Here is a 16,496-nt window from a genome sequence, read left to right on the forward strand (position 1 = left end):
ATGACAAAATACAAATTTTTTATTACCATCCATAAAACTACATTTCAACATTTTTATATTTAACGATATACGTAAGAGTTGCACATTGCAGCTGTGACATTTGCAAATTTGTTTTTCTTTTTATTGATATAGTAAATGGGCATACAACATTATCTTGACATTGCAAAACCCTATTTGTGAGAGATGTTTTGGTTCGAGGTTATCATCCATTCCCAAAGCAACTCAAAATTATCATTATCATCCATTCCCAATACAACTCAAAATTATCAATTCATTACAAAATTAAATTTATGAACTTGCTATGCTCTTGCTCCTACATGATCGAAGTATATAGAAACATGTTTTCTACATTTTTTTTCTGACATGACTGAAACATCCGACATAATTATCTGAAAGGATAAGCAGCATTAAAGAGAATGATTCAGGGCAAGTTTCAACATCCTAGCAGGCAGAAAAGTTCAATAAGCCATTGAAGGAGAAAATTTGCCTTCCAAACCGCTAATTAATGGCAGAGTGTTAGATGAGTAGATGCCTAGTTAGAGTGGAATGTGGAGCGTAGCCAAGTCTTGATGAAGTTTTACATCTCCATTGTTCGCCTTAAAAGTGTGGAGAGATGCAGGGTACGGTCTAAGTCACCTACTTCAAGTTCATATTCGAATTCGACAACAAAGAAATTCAACAAAATTTAAATTCGAATATATATCTATATTTATATATATATATATATATATATATATATATATATAAAACATCAATTAATTCTTAAATTTTAATTAAAATATAATTAATATATAATAATTTAATCATATAATTAATATATAAAAGTAATAAATAATTAAATTCTATTTTCACTTTATAAGTTTGGCATAACATATATATACATATAATTATATATATATATAACATTAATTATTTCTTAAATTTTAATGAAAAATATAATTAATATATAATAATTTAATCATATAATTAATATATAAAAGTAATAAATAATTAAATTTTATTTTCACTTTATAAGTTTGGCATAACATATGTTATTATTTCAATTTATTATACAACTATTATATTAAACTTTACCTTCTTTTAATAAACATCTCGTCTTATTATATTAATAATATGCAAACGTATTAAGTAGATTTTTATTATCATAACCTCCAAACCTTGTATTAATATTAATAGTTACTCATTATGCAGACAAGCATCCGCAGAAGGTATGTTGACCAATTGGGGTCTCATCCAATTCGAGAATGATTTACAGGAAGCCACATCGATGGTTGTGCAGATTGTTGGTATTCACATGTCTTCAATCGTGAGCAACAGCCTAGAGGACACCATTTGGACAATGAAAGGGTCACAGCTGTTGGGATATTTGTTTTCAGGGTTGATCATAATCACTCCTAAATTGACTCTCGAGACCTTTTTATTGTTCGTTAAATACCCCTTGCTAAAACTCTGTTGGTGCCATTACGTAAGACAATGCCAAATTTACCTTAAAGATTGAAAAAATTATATTGTTTCTTTCAATTCACCAAAATTCGAATTTTGTGCTTCAAATCCAGCGAATCCCATGACTTAGGGTACGGTCAGGTACTCCAATGTCTTTTTGGATCCAGAAACGGATCCAAAAAAAAATTAAAAACTGTTGAAACATTTCCATTTCTGGACCCGGTTTTTCCATTTTTCTTAAATGGCTCAAAAACGTTTCAAAGGCAGATCTTATGCGGATCGTACCCGTTTCCGTTTCAGAAAACCTGAAAGGCATTTCTGGCAGTTCAGGATGATGTTTCCGATAACATAAGTGTGCATCATTAAAGTGCCATTATATTTCTTCTGTACTTTCAATTTTACTGAATTACTGAAGTTCACTATAGATCCATTATGTCCTTATGATCTGACCACTCATTCCTGCAACTCCACCTATAATAATTGAATCATCTTATGCAAAAGAATATTCAGCCAATAATACTTAAACCATCCTATCCAAAATAATACTTTGCCAATAACACTCCAGAAATCCTTATCATCAACATTTTTTAAAAATAACATTGAGGGAATCTTGAAACACACCATTCTTGCATAAAAAAACTTTGTTAGAAGATAAAATTAGATTCACTCCAAAATAGTTACATAAAATACAGTCATAGGTATAATGTTAACTGGCACTAAAAATCATTATACTAGAATAACAATTCACTCGACATTGACAATAAATAATAAGACACGAGTTAGCCCCAAAGTTTAGCTCGACCAGTCAATAGCCAGACAAGAGGTCTCTCTCCCCAATGTAGGCGAGGTCACAGGTTCAACTCTCTTGATCCTCTCGGGGCGAAGTGCCTGGAACTTAAGCACTGCACGCCTTATACTAGGTATTATACTCAGAAATTAGAATGAGGGAACTATTCAACCTTTCCAGGGAGTTATTTTCCTAAGATAAAAAATACTAAAATATGAGTTGAAGGTAAATAATGAATGAAGTCATCCATGTCCTCTCAGACTATCTTCTACACAGATTAAGCTATTTGGAAAAATATATTCAAGCCATTGGCCCCCTCGGACTACATGCACAAAGAGTGGAACAACAAATCCTCCCTTCTATACTTACAATTCTGAAGTTGTCTCCGTATTTGCGGTCCAGGCACCAGACTAGTGTAATTTTCAATAAATGGAGACCTTCCCAAATCAATAGAAATGGACATGAATATAACATTATTGTTCGCAAGTGACCAAAACACGTTAATGGAACTAGGAAAAACAATGTTTGACAACAAGAACTGCTTACGGCATCTCTGAAACAGTCTAAAAGCTAGGTTAAAGAAAGAAAGAAGTAGACAACAGAGAAAATTCATTACATTCCTCAAAATTATCAATAATTTTAAATCAGTAATGGACTAACTGGTATATAACGATACAGGTGACAAGAATTAAGAGATTTCATAAGCAATCTTGAATTACATTTACATGAAAAAGGTCCAACAGTAGAGAACACAGACAATAATGTTTTCAGGGTGTATTCAGAGAGTCCATCTTTGGGTAGAACTCTGCAATTTAATGACAGTTAACAAGTAACCAGGAATATATAACAACTCGAGGGTCATGTAAGTGGCTTACAGGAAAGTTATGATGTCTTGCAGGCAAAACAGAACCAGAAGCAGGGGCAGAAATGCGGGTACTTCTCTCCCTCTGTACACTCCAATGTAAATGACCATCTTGATTCTGCATGCATCAAGCCAAGAACTATTTACAAACAATGGAAAGCTTAGTTCATGTAAGATGCACCCAACACTTGTGAAATTACAAAAGCCAATCCACTGAACTAAGGCTACAAACCTTTTAAGTAATGTATTTCAATCATTAAACTTCAGAGCATGATATTCTAGAATGCAAGATGTAAAAGTAAACAAACGGGATCAACAACCTTGAACAAGTCTCCATTACTTTACCTGATAACCATCTCTCAAAACCTCATCTTGAAATGCCTCTTGGAGCTGCCTGGCCAACATTTCGTCCTCTTCTATTTGTCTAGCCCTGGCATCTGCCTCACCATTACTTGGGTCTATGTTTACCCTTCCAGTTGGAGGTGATCCCAAACTATCAACATCAATGGGCTCACGACTGGCAACCTCGACGACATCATTAGCACTGCTGGTAGATGAATAGTTGTTTCTCAATGATCTAGATGACCTCACGTATATAACCTCTGGTGAAGCATCAGAATCAGCCAATGCTGATGATACTTCAGCAATGGAAGGAATATGGATGCGCCCTTTTTTTAATGAGTGTTGAAGATTTTCACTAACATTGGCCTGCTGCTGCTGATTACAAGAGTCAGGCAAGCAAGTAGAGGAGGCTGCTTCAAAAGAATGTTCTTGATCTCCTGCCAAAGACAAACATGTTGCACGAGCTCTATTTCTGTCAGACCTTAACAAATTTTTTTCGGGGCAATGTATTTTGGAACACCCGGTTGACTTTTTGGCCAGTTGTGCATAACCTTCAGATGCATTATCAACTGACCTATCCAGCAGATTATCATTTCCACAGCCTAGGCCCCTGACCTCGCTAAGAGAACATGACAAACCACCAAGCCTAGGACATGTGCTGTTATAAGATGCCACTGCTTTATCACCTTCTTCATAGGATAATGGATTTTCCCTCATTCTCTTCCTATGAAGAGGAAAATGAAAAACAAAGGAAAAATCAGATTCTTTAAACAACCAATCTCTTATCTCATCATTTAAAGATAAAAGGACATGCAAAACCAAAAGGTTGTTCAAAAGCATACGATTCAAACAATACAAAGCATATCTCTCATCTTAAACTACAAACATCAACCATGTAAATATTACCATAATTTATAGATTCCAAGAACCAGTGTAATTTGGACAAAAACAAAAAAAGAACCACCTGATTAAATACGCTGAGAGAAAACTCTTTGCCCAAGAGCTTTTCTAATGGCGAATACAAGACAGAAAGATAATGAAAACTTCCTTGAACTGCTTCAAATATTAAATGCACCATTAAGGGAAACAAACTTACTCTATAGTCTATACTGCTTCATCTGTTTAAAATATGAAAAACATCATTCTTCTCATATGAAGAGAAAATTAAAAACATCTCTGATCTCTTCCTTAGACAACCAATCTCTGATCTCATCACTTCAAGATCCAAGGACGTACAAAACCAAAGATAGTAATGAAATAAAATGAATCTGTTGAGAAAAATGGTACCAAGGAAGTGTTTCCTAGGCATCTATCCTTTTGGCCTAGGGGCACATTATTCATCCATTTGTCTAGGGACATTATGTGTTTTATTGATGTCAAGGAACTCAAGTACCTTTTATGAGTAGTGTACTTTGTATTTTAATTTATTAAAGTCACATGTGTATTAAAGTGACTTTAGGTGTAAAGTACTAAGTTCACTTTATGTTATTAAAGTGACTCTTATGTTTTAAAAGTCACTTTATGAGAGAAAAAGTGACCATGGTACTAAAACACTAGAAGGTACTAGGAGTGTTTTTAAGTGAGGGGCTCAACATGAGAAAGGGGACAAGTGGGGGCTTGATCTCAACCACTGATCTCATGGACTGAGATTTAATCTCAGCCCTTGATCTCTAGGTTTATGTTTCCTTTATTTGTGAAAGACAAAAGGAAAGGAAAAGGGTTTTTCCATTCATTCTTCTCACAAGGAAATGTGGAGAGCATCAGAGCTTGAGAGGAGGACAAATTTGGCTGAGGAAGAAAACTACAGCAGAGAACCTAAAAACAGCTACAGCAGTTTGATTGCCCAAGGAGGCTGAGTTTAAGCCAGAGAAGAGCTAGAACTGTGAGAAGGCAGTCAGAGTTCCATTTGTACACAGGTCGAGGGCATACTTCAGGTCTAGACGAGTTGTATCACCTAGACGAGTTGTATCACTGCCAGAACAAGTATACAGGCAGCCTGAATCCTCCACAAGGCAGTCAACTCGCATTCCCAGGATTCTGAGCTGCATCAGCGAGTTTTTCGTGCCTGTATCAGAGGGTATATCAGCTTGCAGTTCAGGGTGGAAGCAGTCATAAAACCTGTGTATATTGCTATTTTATGCATATTTCAGTGATAAAAACTCAATTTAAAACCCTCAACCTTGCATAACTAATTGATTATCTTGATCCTTTTGTAAGACTATTTCTTCTAGCTATTATATGATATTGCATGCCCTATCCTTGAAAATCTATGAAACCATATTATTTGCTTAAGCAGTCCAGGGTTGGAGTACTTGTACTTCGGTGCAGATTATCTTAGCCCCATAGCCTTTGTCAGTACCCTATCCAAATCATTTGATCCCATCCATTACCTTGAACATTATTATTGAATACCCTTCAGTGATCTAAAAAGGGAAGCCTCCCTTGTGGTGTAAACACCACTAAATAGTTGCAGAAAGGCTACTAAGGTGACAGTGCGGACAGGGAGACGAGTTTCCGGTATGGTTAGAGCACACCCCGAAATTTTCCAGGGGACGGCAAAAATATATATATGATAAAATAATAAATTCCAGAAATCTTCACCTCCATCTTCCAGCCATATAAACGATGGAGGTAATCCTGAGTAACAGATTCTAGCATCTCACTAACAGCGTTTTCTCCATCTAAATACCATGCTGTTGGGGAAGACGAATATCTTCAACAGTGTTTTCTCCACCCAAAATTCATGTTTTTGGTGAAGATGAAGATCTTCATGTTTGTTTTCAGAGGCTATTTCCACCTCTGTCATGACAATTGGCTTAGTTGTGGTTTGGATAACAGAAGTTGACTCGTATACTTCTGACAAGGTAACTAGAATTTGTGGTGGAGGTGAAGATGGTTGTGAAGAAAATCCAGTATTCATGTCTATATTTGTACGTTTTACTTTTGTTGTAGCATCATTTATTTGTGGAAGTGGCATCGAAATGCCATGTCCAAATACCACAACTTTGAGAAGTGTATCACTTCCTCCAATCTTAACAGTAATAAGATATCTTGCAGGAAATGATCCATCGAGTATTCCTTGGGCTATTGGTCAAATCAAAGAATGGATACCCAGGCCAGCCGATGAATTGTCCCCATTTTCATTACTTGGATTTTGTGATTTATTGTCAGGGGGAGGAACATACCGTTTTTCCTTGAGGATAATGGAACGATACCTGAGAAGTGTTGGATTTTGTACCTATGGTCGTTCTTCATATGGTATAATTTAGCCCTCCAAAGATATATATTGATAAATGTCAGACCAGGAGGTAACTCCTCAAATGTAATCGTATTATTCATTCAAGTTGTTCATTATTATATACAAGAGGGAGTGACTGTTCAGTTCATCTCCCGATGACTCTTCATTTTCTCTATTATTTATTTACACTAATTACAATTGTTCACCCAATCCCTATGATTAGGTGTCAACATTCCCCCCCCTTAATCTGAAGGGATGTTGGTGAGTCCAAGCATCGTTCTGAATCTTTCAAGCTTTTCTCTTCCAAGTGCTTTGGTGAAGATGTCTGCAATCTGCTCATTAGTGGAAAAATGGTGAAGATGGATTGTTTTGGCCTCAACATGATGTCGAATGAGATGATATTTTGTATTGATGTGCTTCATTCGATCATGGAACTTTGGGTTCTTGGCCAACTTTATTGCCGAGGTATTGTCAATCATGAGTGGAGTCGATTGTACTTGTTTTACCTGCAAATCTTCCAGAATTTTCCTGAGCCACACAATTTCTTTTGTTGCCTCAGCTGCTGCCACATATTTTGCCTCTATTGTGGAATCTGCAAGAATTGATTGTTTGCATGATCTCCAGGAGACAGCTCCTGATCCAAGACTCATAGCATAACCTGAAATAGATACCCCATTTCCTTTGTCTCCATCGAAGTCTGAATCAGAGTATCCAATCAAGCTGAAGTCACCCACCTGTGTATACTTGATTCCAAAGTCTTGAGTTCCCTTCAGGTGCTTTAGAACTCTTTTTGTCGCAGACCAATGTCCCTCACAAGGCTTTTGCATAAACCTGGAGAGGATTCCAACAGCAAACGAAATCTCTGGTCTGGTAGTAGTTAGGTAGTTGAGACTTCCTACAAGTTGTCTATACTTTGTTGCATCCTCAAATTCTTTTCCTTCAATGGATGTGAGCTTTAAGTTTTGTTCCATTGGAGTAGTCAAAGGATTGCATTCAGTCATGCCAAACCTATTCAACAGATCTCCAATGTAATTCTTTTGAGAAAGGAATATGGACTTCGAATGTTGAGTTACTTCAATACCAAGATAGTAATGAACGTAGCCCAAATCAGTGATTTCAAAACCTTTCCTCAATTCCTTCTTTATGGATGCAATGTAGTTTTCGTTGTTCCCTATCATCAAAAGATCAACCTTCTTAACAAACAAAGTTGCATCATCAAGATCATAATGTTTGAAATTGAGTTTCAGAAGATGCTCAATGAGTTTTTCATACCAGGCTCGCAGTGCTTGTTTGAGGCCATACAAGGATTTCACAAGTTTGCATACTTTATATTCATGTCCTTTTACAGCAAATCCTTCAGGGTGGGACATAAAAACATTCTCTTTTAGAACTCCATTCAAGAAAGCAGTTTTTACATCCATTTGATGGACTTTGCAACCGTTCTGAGCTACTAGGGCAAAGAGTGTCCGGATGGTAGCCCATTTTGTTGTGGGGGCAAAAGTCTCTTCATAATCGACCCCTTCCTTCTGTGCAAAACCTTTTGCCACAAGCCTGGCTTTGTGCTTGTCAAGTGAGCCATCAACTTTATACTTGTTCTTGTAGACCCACTTGCAGCCAATTGGTTTGGTTCCCAATGGAGGATCAACCAGCTTCCAAGTGCCATTCTTTATCAAGGCATCATACTCCTTTTGCATTGCTTCTTTCCATTCATCATGAGAAGTAGCTTCTTTGAAGGAAGTTGGTTCAAAATCTGTAGACAAATTCAATTCACAATCATAAGAAACATCCATATCAACAGGTGAATCAGAGTCATCTACATCACCTCCATTTTGTCGGGTTGAATTTCTAGTTCCTGTCTTTCCAACCTCATCAGGATGAACACTTTCAAGTGTCTTTGTCAACCAATTTGGGGGACATTTCTGAGATGGTCCAGGCTGCTCCGTTGATTGAGTTGGGACTGAATCAAGATTGAGTCTCCCAATTTTGTCAATCACATCACTCAAAGTAACACCCGTTGTTGGAGTTTCATGCGGGGAAAGAGTGCTTCAGAAGAAGATTCCATAGGTTGATCTAGTATAGGAATCCCCCCTTCAAGATGTGGAATCTGATTATCAAATTCTTGAAATGATTTTGCATTTGCGAATCTATCCAAGCGATCAAGTTGCCGCTCAACAACATTGTCAATTTTGGATGATTCAAGAAAAATTACGTCTCTAGATACAACAAACTTTTTACTGACTTCATCATAGAGACGGTATGCTTTGGAGGTGTTTGAATACCCCAGGAAGATACACTTACGACTTCTTGCACCAAGGTTGTTTCTATGTACCTTTGGTATCAAGGCATAACATGTGGAACCAAAAACCCTGAGATGCTTTACCGAAGGAATGTGCCCATACCACATTTCATAAGGAGTCTTGTTTCTAATAGCATTAGATGGACATCTATTCTTTACATATACATCACATAGAACTGCATCAGCGCAAAACATCATTTTTACATTTTTGAAAAACATCATGGAGCACACCATATTTAAGATTGTCCTATTCATTCTTTCAGCTACTCCGTTCTATTGGGGATTATAAGGCACAGTGGTTTGATGTTTGATCCCATGTTGACGAAGATAGTTTTCAAATTCATTTGAAGTGTATTCTTTTTCATTATCAGTGCAAATAGAGCCAATATGAGATTGTGCATCATTTTCAATCCATGTATGAAAGTTATTGAATGTTTGAAAAGCATCAGATTTGTTCTTCAATAGTTAAACTCAACACATTTTGGTGTAGTCATCAATAAATGTCATCATATATTTATTACCATTTGCAAAAGGAACAGGCATTCGACCACATAAATCTGAATGAATGAGTTCAAGTTTTCTATGTGCTCTGGAATGTGAATCATGAAAACATTGTTTGCTATGCTTTCCTAGAATGCAAGCATCACATTGCTTAAGTTTCCTAAGAATTTTAGGCAACACAGTAACACCATTTTTCTTCAACAAGCGGAGGTTGTCATAGTTCAAGTGTCCAAATCTAGCATGCCATTATAAACTTGATGGAAATGTACCTTCTTCATAATGAGAATTGTATGAGAAATTTTGTGCACGAGCAGAGGTACCCTGCAGCGTGAGAAGCCTTTCTTCTTCTATCCCCGTCATGACAAGTGAGTGGTCTGATGCTTTTCTCACCTCAAGCTTGCCATCAAACATATGAATGGAGTGTCCTTGCTGGCAAGATGTGGACCAAGGACAGCAAGTTTCTCCTCAGCGGTGGGAGGTATAAAACATGATGCAGAACAAAGTCTGGAAGACCAGGGAATTTAAGCCTGATTGTACCAAGCCCTGATGGCTTGAGTTTTGATTTGTCTGCAAAGTATACTGCTCCATCAACATTGTCAGTGAATTCTTCAAAAAAATCTCTTCTAAAAGTCATGTGGCAAGTTGCTCCTGAATCAAGCAACCAATCATTTTTCAAGGAAGAAAGTGAAGCATTAAATAAGTCTTCATTTACTCCAATATTACAGTGTGCCACAACATAGCGAGCGGCTTCAGGTGTTATACCTTTCTCCTTGTCATCAGTTTTACCTTTGGGTTGGTTTTAATGTCAATTTTGTCCCAAGCAACTTGCATGTGGATGCATCATGTGATCCATCTCTTTTGCAGCGTATGCAGTGAAAATCTGGCTTTTCTCCTTGAGAGTGTTTGCCCCCCCCTACCTCTTAAATTTCTTCCTCTTCCTCTTCGACCACCTCTTCCTCTCGAAGAATTTTGAGCAAGATTCTTCTCTCTATGTGCAAGGCACACAGCCTCTTCAGAAGACTGAGGAGTTGTCTTCTTCCCAAAAGCTTTCTCTCTTTCAGCAAATTTTTTCACAAGGGAGTCAAAGGTAATATCTTTGAGGTTTCCATTTGCTTGCAATGACTCAAGATAATTTGAGTAAGTGGGATAAAGTGCCTTGAGAAAAGCTATCAGAGGAATGTCCAGTTCAACATTAGTGACTTTGATATCATGCATAATAGATTTTACTTCTGATGCAAGAGCAAGAGGATCATTATTTTGTAATTCAAGGGTGAACAATTTAATCATGAGTTGAACAACTTCAAGTGCAGAGTGTGAGTCATAGAGTTCCTTCAGTTTTTGTAAGGCTTCGAAAGCATTTGAAAATGGCAAAATATGGCGACTCACCTCTTCATTTACTGATGCTGCAATCAATGCATAAGCCTTGCTGTTCTTATTTTCCCAAATGGCAAATTCCTTGTCTGAGGTAGGTTGTTCTGGCTCTTTGTCTCCGTTTCCAACACACACTCCTTTCCACAACTCATTAAAAATGAGAGTGTGTTGGATTTTTCGAGACCACTCAAGATAGTTCTCCTTCCCATTGAGAACCACTCCCACAACAGATATCAAAGAGTGCATTTAAAAATATGTACTGTGTAAAAAAAACGCTCTTCTAGTAGTAAAAAAATGAGGTGGTAGTCTGTAATTCGACTACTGGTTAACTTTGTAAGCTCATCAGCAAAGCTACATCTTTACACAATTCATGGACCTATGGGTTATGGCCCCACACCATTTTATTAATTTATTTATCACCGCCGGAATGAACACGATTTCTTTAACGTTTATGACCGGAACTCAAATAAATTTAATCTCCTTTATGATCTTTTCACATCCGCCAGAAATGTTAACCTATACGCATGTTGTGATGCGATTATCGTCCAATCAATCAACCAACGAACGGTCGTGATGGCCGGAACTCAATGAGGTTTTAATCCCGTTGTATAAAACCTTATCGCGTCCGAAATTTAAATTAACTCACATGCATCTTCTGACGTGATATGCTTTTGATTACCCATTAAACGGACGGTCTGATCACTCTGAACCTTAAACTCTTTTAATAATTTTATCAGGTCTGCTAGCCGAGGTAACTTGCTAGAAAGTTCCCATGCGATCACTGTGGATCTTCTTAAATCTGGTTCTATACGTGGATTTTCCCCTCGAGAGTCCTGCTTATCTGACCAATCACTGTCGGTCCCTCGTTGACTTCTCCTTTTATCAAGCGCTTCAATCCGCTTTGTTGATCTCACTTCTCCAGATCCAACGGATATTGCGTCATCCGCTCACCAACTAACCCGGACGATCTCCACCGTCGATGTGACCCGTCCAATCGAACGGTTGTCGCGCAATCTCGCGTGAAATCTTGCACGACCAATATCAGGTCGAGAGTGCTACGTGTCTCCTGCTAAGGTTAATCGCCTGAATTTTAGGAATACCGTTAACAGCCTTTAAGGCGTGCGAAATACCGCTTCCCACTTATCAATACCACCCATGTGCTTAATTCATACTTTTAATAAGGGCGCTTAAGGAAGGGTTTAGCGCTTAAACTCAGTGTTAACGCTTAACACTAATTGACTGTGATTTATAAATAAAATGTATGAACAGAGAAAAATACCCGATTGGGGTCCAGAACGTCGATACACAATTATAAGAAAATTTCTCAGCCGCGCTTCACATAACCAGCGGAACGTCTGTAGCAATTGCTAGAGAGGGGCAATAGTTGCGAGAGAGGGGAAAACCTGCAGAATAGGCAGAACATAGGCAGAAGGGAGTTACAAAGCAGAGAGGGAAGCCAAAAATGGCGTTGGCTCTGATAACATGTCAGACCAGGAAGTAACTCCTCAAATGTAATCGTATTATTCATTCAGGTTGTTCATTATTATATACAAGAGGGAGTGACTGTTCAGTTCATCTCCCGATGACTCTTCATTTTCTCTATTATTTATTTACACTAATTACACTTGTTCACCCAATCCCTATGATTAGGTGTCAACAATAAATGTTGATTTATGTAGCTTGGGACGTACTCCAAGCCCTAGCCTTCAAGGTTTGGAGGGCAAAGAGCAACAAGGGCAGCTTGTTGGCTTGGAACCCAAGCATGGGGTTTTGGCACCCATCGAGATTTGGAACAAAACGATGATGGGTTTACGACATGTAATGGATGAGAATGATAGTGCTTGGAAAGATGATTCCAACACAATGAAAATCGTCCGAATCCGAGTTGTCGTTGGAGAGATATTGATTTTTGAAGTTGACAAATTAATTATTGGTTGTCAAGTAGGCCGACTTGATGGAAACAAGTCCAATAGAAGTGTCTCTTCCTAAATCGTGGGATCCCCTCTTTATGCCTATAAAAGGAGGACGAAGTCTCATTGTTTAGGCATCCATTTGTGGCAATACATCTCTGTAATTTCGGTGAAGCAAGGAGACTTGAGGACAGTGTGGAGAAGCCCTAAGAACAGCATGGAAGTTTCAGTTTGTTGCTGATGACAGCATGGCTTTTTTTAGGGCTGTTTGAATGTGATTAGGGTTGTTCTTAGGCTGGATTTGCAGGACAGAAGTGCAGCTAAACAGCAGTGAAAAGGAGACCTAAAGACAGCGTGAAAGAGGCCTGAAAGAGCAGTGTGGATTCTCGTTTACTGTAGGTGACAGCGTGGAGGAGAAGGGTTGTTTTAAGGTGTGAATGGGGCTGTCTTAAGTGCGGATTAGGGCCAGGTTGAAGGGTTGTCTAGGCCGTGGAGAATAAGAGGATAATGTTGCTGTTTGAGGAAGCTGTTGGGACTGTTGAGGAGACCGAAGTTACAGCAAGTTGCTGAGCTAGCCCGCAGGCCATAGCCAGCAACTTGAGGCTATTCCTAGACAGCCTTAAGGTGGACAAGGCAGAAAAGGGACAGCATGGCACTTCGAGGGTCTTTTCTAGGTGGAACACAGTCATATAAGTGTGTAGATTGCTGACTGTGTGAAGGGTTAAGGGCTGCATATTGTGCCCTAACCAGAATTGCAGGAGCAGCAAGCAAACAGTGGGTAACAATAGTGTTTTGGAGAGATGTATTGGGTCAAGGTGTGACCGGTTTGGATCATGTTTTGAGCAGCCCGCTGAAGCCAAGTGTATGACCTTCTGAAGTGGCAAAGCATCATACTAGGAGCAGATTCAGCAGTGAAGAGATTGGGAACGGCTTGGATGGCCCCAAGTCCCCAATGACGTCCCCAAAAAATTGTGGACATTCCCAACCCCTGTAAAAGTCCCTGGAATGCTGAAACGTTAAGTACGAGGAATTTTTTAGCACGGATCAATCCATGTGCAACATAGGTAATAAGAAATGGTAATGGAAATCTATGTTGTAGTGTAACTCTTCTAAATTTGGCTCTTTTCTAAGCTTATTTTCCGTTCAATTTTGCCCGAAATCCAACAAGGATTTGTTAAAATCACAGGTTTGAGTTCTGTGGTCTACACAATCGAAGTGCCTAAGGATTTTCCAAGGTATTGAATCAATCTTTGCATTCAAAAATGCATTTTAAACAATGAGAAATCATAATCTCGCCCAAAATTGTATAGCCAAATTACAATCCAAAATGATGAAACATAGAAGAGTTAGACAATGCCAAAAACTATATGGAAGTTATATAGTCCATTAGAAACAATGGGGAACTACATATCAAAGTTAGTTTATAATCACAGGATGGAGAACACTGTAGAAGCTAATAAGAAATGGTATTGGAAATCTATATGGAAGCTGAATAGTCCATTAGAAATAAGGACTTTTATTTGGTTAGCTTTATCAAATAAAATACTTACTTAGGGCAACTGTTAGAAGATATAATGTAAGGTTCCATTTAGGTGTATAATGTGAAAATTCAAAAGGGGATCTACAGATCAGTATTAGTTCACTGTCCATATTCAAGATAAGCATGGAGGGAGACACTGAATTTCGAAGATGGCAAAGGAGAATGGAAAGGAGAGTCAATCCCAGCATGCTCTGAGGGATGGTACAAGGACAGATCAGTAGCAAAAACAGAAAGAAATGACATGCGTTGTGGTTTGGACAATATGGGTTGCAAGAAATGAAATAGCATTCCAAGGTAAGGAAATATTTCCAATCCAAACCTGTCATCAAGTTAGATTTGCCTGTGGGGCAACCCAAAAACTTGCAAAAGTAACAATGCCAAAAACTTTGAAAAATCCAGTATCAGGGACCTGTTGCCCCAAAAACAAGCTGCGTACCCTAAGTTCTCCAATCCTGGGGACCCTTAGGAAATGTCCTCAAATTGTTGAGGACTTCATCAAAGACTCGAGTACTTGCTGGCCATCCCCAAACATTCCAAGCAGATTAAAGGGATATTCTGGGCATATATCTTCTCTTTTCACAATCACAAGAATTGAAGATTGGATAATATGATCACTTTTCCCATCCGTTACTTTTGTATTGCACCTAAATCTGTTGTACAATTTGCAGCTCAAAACATGGGTTTGTATGATGGGTTTCAGTTTGGCTTTATGGTGATTTAAATATTGTATTTTCAGCAACAATATTACAAGCAAAACCTCCACGTCAAGAAAACGGTAAAGGCAACATTTCAAAGGGCCAGTCCTTGTTGTTATTGTTATTGTCTTCTCATTTTTCAGATCATCTCAGCTTTTACACACTGTACATGGGTCTCTAGGAGACATTCAAGTCCAGTGCTACCACCATCCCATCTTCAAGCATTGTGAAAACAATCGGGTAGTAGTGACTTGGATTTAGTACTAGATGTTTGAATAAATTCTTATTCAATCACCTCCTTCATTTGAAATTCTTACAGAACCAGATTGTTTTATAATGGTTTTCAACATAGCTGCAAAAGTCTGCAAAACCTATTGAGAATGGAACGCCTTTTATGTTTTAACAAAATCATCATTAACAAGTAATAGGACAAAGATAGGCTGCTACACAGACAGTTATCTGTCTCATGGCCACTATTGCGAATTGAAAATAGTTACACTAAAGTTTCCTTAAGTTGAACAGCATTTTGCTCATTTCTAGTGGCCAATAAGGAAATGTCACTCAGCCCTTCATTGAATTGCTCAAGCTTTTTCAGAATTGGCAACTTTGAAGGTTGTGCATAGTACTATATAGTATAGCTTGCTATGCTTACAAGCTTGAAGCAACTACTAATGTTTATGGTCAACTCTGAATTTTAAATACTATAACTACAAACACACATATATATATTATTGCCATCCCCAAACTCCCATCCCATGAAAAATTTGGGTATGCTATAGCCGTCCTCAGGACACATCCCTTCCTCCCCATCCCAAAGACCAGTGCAACATCGGTAATGAACAAATCTGTGGCTTGGGGATTTTTTTGTGGTGCTTCACAAGGATGAACAGGTAACTGTGGATCAGAGAGAATTCTTTTCTTTTAAAAAAGCACTTTGTTTCCTTTATATATATTGTGCTGAAGAAAGGGGCTAACAACAGAGCTGAACTTTACACACTATGTTTGCTCCTCAAAATTGCATCAAAAAGAAAAATTCCAAATCTTCGGGTGCCAGTGGATTCCATACTCATTATAGAACAGCAAAAAAGAGAAGAACAAGATAGAAAATCTAATGCTAACACCAATTACATACAGAATTTCTGAGGCAGTGAATAAATTTACGAATGTTTATTTCAAGCATGTTTTTAGAGAATATAACAAGAAAGCAGATAAGCACTCCGAAGAGGTTTTATTTCTGCAGAACGATGTGCTCTTTGCAGAAGAAACAAATGAGGAAGGTGATCTTCCAGAAAAGATTCAATCTCTATACTTAAGCTTAACAAATTTGAGGGTGACAATACTGTCCATATTTAAGTAGTAATGTTTATCTGTAGATGGCCTCTTGGCTGTTTCTGGTCTTGCTATTTGTTTTTCAAAAGAACACCTGCCATTTTAAGCCAAGTGCATCAGGATGACTGTAATATCAGACAGAGGCTGCCCTGTGTGTTAGGATTGAAAAAGCAGAGAACTTG

At 38.0% G+C, this 16,496-nt stretch overlaps 1 protein-coding gene across 1 annotated transcript in view; it reads right to left on the reverse strand.

The window, feature by feature from the left end:
- The window catches only part of LOC149225660 (RING/U-box superfamily protein), a 130,196-nt gene that overhangs the window by 87,585 nt on the left and 26,115 nt on the right, over nucleotides 1-16,496 (reverse strand). Inside the window, exons 3-4 of the mRNA XM_089377242.1 lie at nucleotides 3,438-4,158; nucleotides 3,106-3,210 (exon numbers count right to left, since the gene is read on the reverse strand). Of these exons, the coding sequence (XP_089233368.1) occupies nucleotides 3,106-3,210; nucleotides 3,438-4,158 (826 nt within the window). The remainder of the gene's footprint in view (nucleotides 1-3,105; nucleotides 3,211-3,437; nucleotides 4,159-16,496) is intronic.

Source organism: Pinus tabuliformis, chromosome J (genome assembly GCF_031772625.1).
Source record: "Pinus tabuliformis cultivar Carrire ecotype Pingquan chromosome J, CPIR1, whole genome shotgun sequence".
In the NCBI taxonomy this organism is placed as follows: domain Eukaryota; kingdom Viridiplantae; phylum Streptophyta; class Pinopsida; order Pinales; family Pinaceae; genus Pinus; species Pinus tabuliformis.